Raw genomic sequence first — 12231 nt, 5'->3', positions numbered from 1 at the left:
CCCTTGGTTTCATTAATGCGATGCATGCGTTCCATGATGTTGTATTGCACTCATTGATCTACCAGTTATGTTGAATGATTTCTCTTTTAATATCAATTACTCACAAATACTTCATATATTTCAATCATACAAACAACTGCTCATTCAATGTGTGACGGGCGTATTATATACCGCTCGCGGTAACCTTGTTATTCATTATATTTATAATAATTGTAATGCCAGTGTGCAGGTTGTTTATGTTTATTTATTCAACATGAAAAACCATTAGCATTTCCATACGACAATGATTTCCACTTAAACAGTACTACAAAGTACAGTCCTCCTTCCTTTATAAGTGAAGAGTTGGGCATTGTTAGGCCCATCACCTGTAACCTAGAGTCACTCATACATTATAACTCCGGCCGGACAAGATCACGAACGACCAAGATTGGCGTCGTCAGAGTGTTGACTTTAAGAATTTCTAATTCTATATAGATGTTATATTATCATTAGTTATCACAATATGTACTGTAGGTATTATCCTTGTCATTACTTAGAAGATCATTCCGACCATAGCTCTGTTGTCTTAACTGCTATTTCAATATTACACCTGGTAACCACTGAACACACCTAAGCTCATTTACATATTATATTGATTAAGTGGCAATTGTGCCGATGGATGATTTTCTGGTTCTGTTCTACCTGTACTGTACTGGGTGACACATGTTACAGCTTTATTGGAGCTTTCGTTTATGTTTTTGTGTTCTATGGTTTATGTTTTTGTGTTGTATGGCTTATGTTTTTGTGTGATATGGTTTATGTTTTTGTGTTCTATGGTTTATGTTTTTGTGTTCTATGGTTTATGTTTTTGTGTTCTATGGTTTATGTTTTTGTGTTCTATTGACTCCTAAGTTTAAGGGTCACTGTCCCACTGCGCTACATTATAACCTCCCCATAACTTCCATTTAGATATATAACTGTAGAAAAGATGGGCTAGGAAACTTCCATTGACAAGGAGCTGGATCGGCTAGTGCTATAGTATGACAATCTGAAGTCTGGGGTTTGAATACCTGTCTAGCCTCAATATCTTCTGTAAAAAAGTGAAGGGTGTTCATACACTGGAATCTGGGTGTCTGTCATTCATGTAGCTGTGAAGATCTGCTTTCAAAGTTCCATTTTCATCCTTTTAAAGGGATTATCTCCCTTTATTAAAAGCAAATCTCTTGGCATTTCCAAAACAACAAGCTTGAGAGTAAATCTTGTGTTTTGAGGATGCTAGGTAGCCTGTCTACATAGAGACGTACTATAGGCAGCCTTGAGGTACCTGAATCCTGCTAAATTATGGTGCTAGGTAGCTTGAAAACTGGTGTGTAAGTGTGGTAAGTTACAGGTGCTAGAGAGGCCTAATTTACCTGTTGCCAATTGGACCTGTTCACACCTCTCCAGGACCTTTATCTTTGTTTGTATCGACTTAAGTATTATTCATCAGAGTTATAGTCACTAATGGTATTTAAACCACCCGGAAATTTGTCTGTATAATTTCCTAATGGTATTCATCTATCACAAGCTAACGTAGGTAATGGTAGGCAAACACTCCATACCTGTTTAAGGTAAACAAACTCGTCATACCTGTAGACAGGTACATCCACATAATATTATATATTGGTGTAGTTATCAATTATAGGGTCTTTCTGCTAGATAAACATTTGTAGTGGTTGTGTTGGTTAGGCACTTCATAACACGGACCTTCCAGTGATAGAAAACCGACGTCGCAACAAATAACAGGGACCTTCTGGACAGTTATAGAAAACTGAGGTCGCAACAAATAACACGGACCTTCCAGTGATAGAAAACCGAGGTTGCAACAAAAATTGAGGGTATTATGAATTTCGTAGTTTAAATTATGTGGCAAGCAAACAAAACCAATAATGATTAAAAAAGTATTGGAACAAGTTGTGTATATGGGGGAGAGAAAACAAAAACCTGAATTAGTTTGGTTTGATCAACTAGACTCATTGCTTATTATACCATGAATATTGATGCATGTCCTGGCAACCCTAAGTTGTTTTTAATGTCAACAAAGTGACAAGTGCCCCCCACTTGGCTCAGAAACCTTTAATCTCAGTTAAACTGTTTGTTTTCAAATATAGTTCCAGGTCCCTTTAAAGGTGTCTTTGATTGATAGTGGAGGGTCGCTGATTGATCTCACATTAAGTGGAGGTCCAAGGTCATTAATGTACTTGAAGAAAGAATTCCAGTTTGTTGTGTGTTTGGGTATATAAGTAGGATTCACTTTCTCATTCACTTTAAGGTTGTATGCTGCCTTACTTTCACTAACATCTCCTTTACAAAAAGATGTCTCCAGTTTTTCACAGTTAACAAAATGGTAAAATAAAACCAATGGATGTTTTTTTATAGTAGTAACATAGACCAATGTTGATTGCCCGATGGCACAGATGATAAAAGGTTCAGTAACACTTGTCTGTCTGTATGTTTATTTAATATTGATTAAAACTTAATAATGGAGATAGCCATCCGATACATATCACAGGTGTAATTTTGAAGGGAGATAACTCTACACAAGTGACATATATTATATGGAAGGTGGTATTTTTGCCCTTAACTTAAACACAAATCAAAGGTATAATGTGAAAGGGAGATAACTCTTAAACAAATCACAGGCATAATGTTGAAGGTAGCATATAATATATACTCTAAACTCCAACACAAATCAAAGGTATAATGTGTAAGGGAGATTACTCTGATACAAATTACAGGATAATGTATTTGTAAGGTAGTGTATAACCTTAATTTAAAAAAATGACAAGTATAGTGTGTATGGTTAAAGTATTATATTTAACTATCACAAATCATACGTTTAATGTGTAATTTTATAAGAAGCATACATTTATCCTGAACTAGATTTGTATCACATTTTACATTTTGTTGTTACCATATTTATCCTTGGAATTTTGGGCCTGAAGTGGGTCTTCTGATAAAGTGTAGCTTAACATCATCGTACTTAAAAATGACACAATCGTCACATGTCTGATGTTGAGTAATGCTTTAGAAGTGTATAGCAGATCGTTGAATAATTCATGCATATATATAGTATGTTATTATAAAGACTGCCTCAAAGTTAAATAGGGTGTGGTATAAATGTTTTATATCATTGTCATTTTCTTTTTTCTCCATTAAAAGGCATTTGTCTGGTCAATTGAAATACATACCATGAGGTAAATAATGAAAGATGGAAATATATTGCTATAACTCTGACGTAGAAAATAGTGAGGTTTTAACAACGTCAGTGTATAAGAAACAGTGATCGGGTTGCTAGAGGGACACAAGATTTTATTGATACCTTTGCAAAAAACCACTACGATCAGCCACATACACTTCTTATGGTTTTCTAGAAAACCCTTTAAGACGTCTCTAAAGTGAAATTTTTTGAAAAATTAAATAATTTTATTGAACACAAATTTATAGTATGAAAGAGTTTGACTTTTAGAGACTGAATTTGTCTTAAATAAAATGCTGATGAATGTGTGTGGCCTGTTAAGTTCCGTACAAGGGAAACATCTATAGATCCACCCAGGTGTTCTGTGAGTTGCACATTTGGCGAGAAAACCACTCCAGGAATCCTCGCCAAATGTTTTGACAGCCATGTATTGTATGACCGAGTCGATAGGTGTATACACACATATATATACTGCGTATACACATTTGGCTTTATATAAAAACCAGTGGGGATTAACATAAGGTGCTTTTCTTTTCTCCGCATTATAAAGAGACATATATTGGCACTGTTGTGAATGCTTTAGGATAAAAGATAAACATTGAATGGCCTGGAACCCTTTTGTGTGGGGAGGGGTAATCGTATCGCTTATCTATACGGGTTAATAGTAGTCTTGAGTTGTTTACTCAATGCAACTGAACAAGCTAGTTGTTGAGGATGTGTGTTTACTGAGATGGATTTGTTGTAACGAAGTGTTGTCATTGGAGACTTTTCAAAGAGATCTAAAAAAATCTTCACCATATTGTTCAAATAAAAATTGTTAGCTAAGAAATCCATTAATCAAATTTCATTTTTTTTTTATAAATCATAATAGTTTATACCATGATACGTATTTAAATGTCTTTTAAATCATGTTCTTTTCAATTGGAAGGCTAGCTAAGAAATTTAGTTCTATTGGTAAATTTCTGAGAATATTTTTGGCGAAAAATTAGCATGACTGGCTTTCATCAATGTATTTGTAAATGTAGGAACCATAGCCTTATAATTAGAATCCCCTGGTATTCAGATGTACACACACCCATCAGCGGTCCATGGACCTCCAATACAGAAGTACTGTAGACTGATTTCTGTTTGTAAAACAGAACATATGTAGATCTGTATCCAGGGATCACTGTCATTGATTAGTAATGACAGCACTTCAATATTCTAGCTGAAGGTCTATATATACTACCGACATTATCCTCAGTCACACAAAACACTGAACATATACATACATCAGGTACACAAACCACTGTACATATACATCATACATAAGGTACACAAACCACTGTACAGGTTCATATACATCATACATCAGGTTCACAAACCACTGTACATATACATAAATCAGGTACACAAACCTCTGTACAGGTACATATACATACAACAGGTACACCAACCACTGTACAGGTACATATACATCCTACCTCAGGTACACAAACCACTGTACAGGTTCATATACATCATACATCAGGTTCACAAACCACTGTACATATACATTTACATCATACATCAGGTACACAACCCACTGTACAGGTACATATACATACATAAGGTACACAAACCACTGTACAGGTTCATATACATCATACATCAGGTTCACAAACCACTGTACATATACATTTACATCATACATCAGGCACACAAACCACTGTACATATACATTTACATCATACATCAGGCACACAAAACACTGTACATATACATACATCATATATAAGGTACACAAACCACTGTACAGGAACATATACATCATACATCAGGTACACAACCCACTGTACAGGTACATATACATACATAAGGTACACAAACCACTGTACAGGTTCATATACATCATACATCAGGTTCACAAACCACTGTACATATACATAAATCAGGTACACAAACCACTGTACACATACATATACATCATACATCAGGCACACAAACCACTGTACATATACATTTACATCATACATCAGGCACACAAACCACTGTACATATACATAAATCAGGTACACAAACCTCTGTACAGGTACATATACATACAACAGGTACACAAACCACTGTACATATACATTTACATCATACATCAGGTACACAAAACACTGTACAGGTACATATATATCATACATCAGGTACACAAAACACTGTACAGGTACATATATATCATACATCAGGTACACAAAACACTGTACAGGTACATATATATCATACATCAGGTACACAAAACACTGTACAGGAACATATACATCATACATCAGGTACGCAAACCACTTTACAGGTACATATACATCACATATCAGGTACACAAACCACTGTACACATACATATACATCATACATCAGGTCCACAAACCACTGTACAGGTACATACTCATCATACTCCAGGTACACAAACCACTGTACAGGGACATATACATCATACATCAGGTACACAACCCACTGTACATATACATATACATCAATACATACATCAGGTACACAAACCACTATACAGGTACATATACATACACCGACATTATCCTCAGTCACACAAAACACCGAACATATACATACATCAGGTACCCAAACCACTGTACAGGTACATATAAATCATACATCAGATACAAAAACCACTGTACATATACATATACATCATATATCAGGTACTCTATATATACTACCGACATTATCCTCAGTCACACAAAACACCGAACATATACATACATCAGGTACCCAAACCACTGTACAGGTACATATACAACATACATCAGGTACACAAACCACTATACAGGTACATATACATCATACAGTGGTTTGTGTACCTGATGGATGATGTATATGTACAGTGGTTTCTGTGCCTGATGTATGATGTATATGTATGTGTACAGTGGTTTGTGTACCTGAGGTAGGATGTATATGTACCTGTACAGTGTTTTGTGTATCTGATGTATGATGTATATGTACCGGTACAGTGGTTTGTGTACCTGATATATGTATATGTACCTGTACAGTGGTCTGTGTACCTGATGTATGTATATGTAGCTGTACAGTGGTTTGTGTTCCTGATGTATGTATATGTACCTGTACCGTGGTTTGTGTACCTGATGTATGTTGTATATGTACCTGTACAGTGGTCTGTGTACCTGATGTATGTATATGTAGCTGTACAGTGGTTTGTGTTCCTGATGTATGATTTAATGTACCTGTACAGTGGTTTGTGTTCCTGATGTATGATTTAATGTACCTGTACAGTGGTTTGTGTCCCTGATGTATGTATATGTACCTGTACCGTGGTTTGTGTACCTGATGTATGTTGTATATGTACCTGTACAGTGGTTTGTGTTCCTGATGTATGATTTAATGTACCTGTACAGTGGTTTGTGGACCTGATGTATGATGTATATGTATATGAACAGTGGTTTGTGTACCTGATGTATGATTTAATGTACCTGTACAGTGGTTTGTGTCCCTGATGTATGTATATGTACCTGTACCGTGGTTTGTGTACCTGATGTATGTTGTATATGTACCTGTACAGTGGTTGGTGTACCTGTTGTATGTATATGTACCTGTACAGCCTGTGTCTAACACCTGTGTCTAACACAGGTGTAAGACACAGGTTTTAGACACAGGTGTTAGACACAGGTGTAAGACATAGGTGTTAGACACAGATGTAAGACACAGGTGTTAGACACAGGTGTTAGACACAGGTGTAAGACACAGGTGTTAGACACAGGTATAAGACACAGGTGTAAGACACAGTACATATACATCATACACCAGGTACACAAACCACTGTACAGGTACATTAAATCATACATCAGGTACACAAACCACTGTACATATACATATACATCATACATCAGGCACAGAAACCACTGTACATATACATCATACAGCAGGTCCGCAAACCACTGTACAGGAACATATACATCATACATCAGGTACACAAAACACTGTACATATACATACATCAGGTACACAAACCACTGGACAGATACATATACATCATACATCAGGTACACAACCCACTGTACATATACATCAGACATCAGGTACACAAACCACTGTACAGATACATACACATCATACATCAGGTACACAAACCACTGGACAGATACATATACATCATACATCAGGTACACAAAACACTGACAGGTACATATACATCATACATCAGGTACACAAACCACTGTACAGATACATATACATCATACATCAGGTACTAGCGACTATAAGGTACTACAGTGTGACACCTGAACAATATGAATGAGGATTGCAGGATTTCTCTAGAATTTATATGAGCATAGAAATCTTATACATACATGTACTTCTGTCTTTGTACATGTATACCCCTGCTGAAATGTAAGACATTACATTTGACCCAAAAACACAGGTGTAAGACAGCTGAATTAGGTCACACCTGTTTAAGTCACAGGTGTAAAAGATAGGTGTAAGACACAGGTATAAGACACGTTAATTTCTATGACACATGCAGGTATACATGTATGACACTTAATTTTATGTATTAAGAAACATGTATAAGTAACACACATGTGTAAGACACAGGTGTTAGACACAGGTTTAAGACACAGGTGTAAGACACAGGTATAAGACACAGGTGTTAGACACAGGTGTTAGACACAGGTGTTAGACGCAGGTGTTAGACACAGGTGTTAGACACAGGTGTAAGACACAGCTGTAAGACACAGGTGTTAGACACAGGTGTTAGACACAGATGTAAGACACAGGGGTAAGACACAGGTGTTAGACACAGGTGGAAGACACAGGTGTTAGACACAGGTGTAAGACACAGGGGTAAGACACAGGTGTTAGACACAGGTGGAAGACACAGGTGTAAGACACAGGTGTTAGACACAGGTATAAGACACAGGTGTAAGACACAGGTGTTAGACACAGATGAAAGACACAGGTGTAAGACACAGGTGTTAGACACAGGGGTAAGACACAGGTGTTAGACACAGGTGGAAGACACAGGTGTTAGACACAGGTGTAAGACACAGCTGTAAGACACAGGTGTAAGACACAGGTGTTAGACACAGGTATAAGACACAGGTGTAAGACACAGGTGTTAGACACAGGAGATAGACACAGGTGTAAGACACAGGTGTTAGACACAGGTTTAAGACACAGGTGTAAGACACAGGTATAAGACACAGGTGTTAGACACAGGTGTTAGACACAGGTGTTAGACGCAGGTGTTAGACACAGGTGTTAGACACAGGTGTTAGACGCAGGTGTTAGACACAGGTGTTAGACACAGGTGTAAGACACAGGGGTAAGACACAGGTGTTAGACACAGGTGGAAGACACAGGTGTAAGACACAGGTGTTAGACACAGGTGTAAGACACAGGGGTAAGACACAGGTGTTAGACACAGGTGTAAGACACAGGGGTTAGACACAGATGTAAGACACAGGTGTAAGACACACGTGTTAGACACAGGTGTAAGACACAGGTGTTAGACGCAGGTGTAAGACACAGGTGTTAGACACAGATGTAAGACACAGGTGTTAGACACAAGACCCAGCTGAAAGAAACAGATTTAATGAAGAAACAGACGCAAGACCCAGCTGTAATATAAGACATAGATGACTACTGATTCTAGGTAAAAAAAAATACTGGTTAAGGAAACATGTATACTATTTGCTAAAACAAAAACAAAAATATCGTCTTATATGGAAATGACTGTTGTGTGCCACGTTTGCCTGTATTTATAATGTAGTCATTTATAGTGTTAGTACGTCCAGGGAATGCCAGGAAAACAGAAAAAAACTACTGGCGATGTCGTTCCCTAAAGGCTCTAGCTACACGTAGGTCTAGTGAAAACCATGCATATGCCAATCAACTACTACTGTACACTAGGTATTCACCTTCACCCATAAAAACCACAAAGTCTCCTGTTTTATAATAGTTGAAAGCTATTATTGTTATGACGGTTGCTAGGTAACTGACCCAGGTACAGGTGTTAAACAATACTGAGGAAGCTGCTATCAGAGTGACATGAACTACACAGGAAAAGCCAGCAGGTTCACCTCTTGGCGATTAATCCACCTTCACAAGGTGACAGGAAGTGGCAATATTTCGGTCAATTTCAGTTTAACAAAGTTGTTAGACAGATCAGTCTACATATTTAAGCATTTAACTGTGTTGATATGGCATTTACACTCTGTATGAATGACGTCGACACAGCTTTGCAGGTAAACAAAACCGTATATATTATGTATTATGAAATATGCCTGCAAAGCTGTGTCATTCATATAGATTGTTAATGCCATATCAACAGTTCAGTGCTTTTATTTACCATTTTTTGGAGTGTTTTGATATCAAAGAAATTAATATAGGCTTAATAAAATTCTGCTTTAGTAACGTTTCGTGTACGATTGTCCAATGAAATTAGAACATAAATCTGTCATAGAGGGCATGTGGAATCCTACCTACTGACGTCATAATAATGATGACATCAAAATGTGAGCAATGGTACTTCCATTCTATCTATAAGTGCCATGTGAATTTACTAGCTGGGTTATATTGTAGCCATGCCATACAGTGGTTAACATTATATACATATACACATTGGTTTATGTTGCATGCGATCACATTTGACAATCACATTTTGCATGTTTGAATATAATGTGTCAAGTTTCTACTAGTTGTTTTAAAATTGTTTCGACAATGTTGTATAACAATTGTTTCGACAATGTTGTGTAACAATTGTTTCGACAATGTTGTGTAACAATTGTTTCGACAATGTTATGTAACAATTGTTTCGACAATGTCGTTCAGCAGTTTCGACAATGTCGTTCAGCAGTTTCGACAATGTTGTTTTACAATTGTTTCGACAATTTTGGTAACAATTGTTACGACAATTACGATTGTTTTGACAATGTTGGTAACAATTGTTTCAAAAATATCATACCGTATAATTATTTAGCATTGCTGTTGTTTTAAGAGAGTATTTAGACAATTCTGCTGTTTTAACGAGTGTTTAGACAAATATAACACGGTTTAGATTGAGGTGGAAATGAAACTGAAGAATGTTTTTGCTTTGATCTTTAATGATAATAATTAATTGTGCTCCTGTAGAAATATAGGAAAATTTTGTCATAAATTAAACACACTTGTTGATGCAGTTAAAAGAAATGTGAGTCATTGTACACACAATTCTGCTAAAAAAATCCTGACCTAGAAGATCATTGACTTTTATGAATAATTTTTAATGCATAAATATATGTACAGAGTATTCCTCAAAATCTGTATTCGGGTTAGGTAGTAAAAAGCAGTAACATTTGTCTCCAAATTGCTGAGTCTATCATAATTTATAAATCTCGTTTTCTATGATTTTTTTCTTTGTAGTCTGTGTTTTTTTCTCATAAATATTTATTTATAAAAGCTAACAAAGTCTTCACAATAGTCTGTGTGATTTGTAACAAGATATATCACAAGGTATATAACAAGGTATATAACAAGGTATATATACCTATAACAAGGTATATAACAAGGTATATAACAGGTATATAACAAGGTATATATATACCTATAACAAGGTATATAACAAGGTATATATACCTATAACAAGGTATATAACAAGAAAGAAATATTTCTTCAAATCTTAAGAGATGTCCAGAATTTTTTGTGACTGTCTGTTTTTTGTCTGCTGCAGTCCAGTATTTTCAGTAAATGGTATAAAGAAAATGTGAGTACAGGCACAATATATGTTATTACACTTTTTTATAACTCGGTTAATTTTACTAAGTGTCAACTTGATCTTCATCATTCTTTTAATAGGATGTCATCACCAGCATATATATATATCTCCTGTTGTTGCTAATTATAGTAACTCCTGTCTGAGCTTTATGTTGACACTGTGTTAATTTTTTAACAGAGTAACATCATGTGTGAATTCACAAAGCAGTGTGTTACGCACAGACACTTTTGGTGCTTTAGTTTGTCATGCATGGTTGTCGATGGTAACAGGAAATTGCTTTCCACGGTCATGCATGGTTGTCATTGGTAACAGAAATGCTTTCCTTGGTCATGCACAAATGTTAGAGATAACAGGAAATGGCTAGACTTGGTCATGCATGGTTATCGTTGGAAACAAGAAACGGCTAATCCCTTGGTCATGCATGGTTGTCACAGAAAGCTGCTGAGTTTCATGTATAAGGAAAATAGCACTTGTCTGAATCCTTTAGAATTCTTCTGAATATGTTGTTTTGAAATTTGATTTCATCTAAGTATAACTAACTTAACCATTAGAATGTTTGTGTAAGCATAAAATAATGACATAATTGTCTTTGTTATGTGTAATAAGCCTTCTTTTCGTATGACCCAGTTTTCTTTCATATTGAATGGTTATCTCCCCTGTTGCATAGTTATCTCCCCTTTGTTTTGCCAGAGGAATGTTAGTTATATCTTGCACTGATGCCTATATGTAGAAAATATTGATTCTACCAAATTTCTGTACATTATTTTTTACAAATTCTATTTTTGATTTACTTTCTTTTCCCTTTTTAACTGTTAAGAATAGTTGATATGTTCTTTTTGATTTTCAAATCTAAATGAATTGCATTATGGACTCAAACTGTTAATTTAGTCATGCACAAATGTTTTGTAAATGTTATTTCACAGAGCATAATTTCACAATAGAAAAATAAAGGAAAATTAATGAGATAAAGTATAAACACCAATTTTTCAAAATATAAATTCACTTATCATAGGCTTTGCCTTTAGTCTGATCCTTTTGTTCATCATTAATGAAACATATGAACATTTATCACTGTCCTGAAACGACTTTGAACGCATGATCTTGCTTGACTTTATCAAGAGACATATATTTGGACCCATGTTTCATAGCATCCCTCATGTCCATAAAATGGACTGTTCTGTCAGTTAGAAGGGTCATTCCATCATTGGTTGTGAGGGAAGATCAGGTTCACTAGAGTGATTAAGTGGTGAGTATCATAACCCATCATGCATCTGTAATATGATTAT

General features: G+C 35.8%; 1 protein-coding gene across 12 annotated transcripts in view; it reads left to right on the top strand.

Moving 5' to 3' along the window:
* LOC110445884 (doublecortin domain-containing protein 2-like) overlaps positions 1–12231 on the top strand; it is a 102115-nt gene that overhangs the window by 48727 nt on the left and 41157 nt on the right. For 10 of the 12 annotated variants that reach the window (XM_021490727.1, XM_021490724.1, XM_021490723.1 and 7 more), the window contains exon 3: positions 10901–10933. The exons of the other annotated variants lie outside the window; for them this stretch is intronic. In XM_021490727.1, the coding sequence (XP_021346402.1) occupies positions 10901–10933 (33 nt within the window). The remainder of the gene's footprint in view (positions 1–10900; positions 10934–12231) is intronic. 12 annotated transcript variants of the gene reach the window in all.

The sequence above is a fragment of the Mizuhopecten yessoensis genome, unplaced genomic scaffold (assembly GCF_002113885.1).
Source record: "Mizuhopecten yessoensis strain PY_sf001 unplaced genomic scaffold, ASM211388v2 scaffold2401, whole genome shotgun sequence".
Taxonomy (NCBI): domain Eukaryota; kingdom Metazoa; phylum Mollusca; class Bivalvia; order Pectinida; family Pectinidae; genus Mizuhopecten; species Mizuhopecten yessoensis.
Note: the sequence above shows the minus strand (reverse complement) of the source record. Positions and strands in the feature narration are given on the sequence as shown.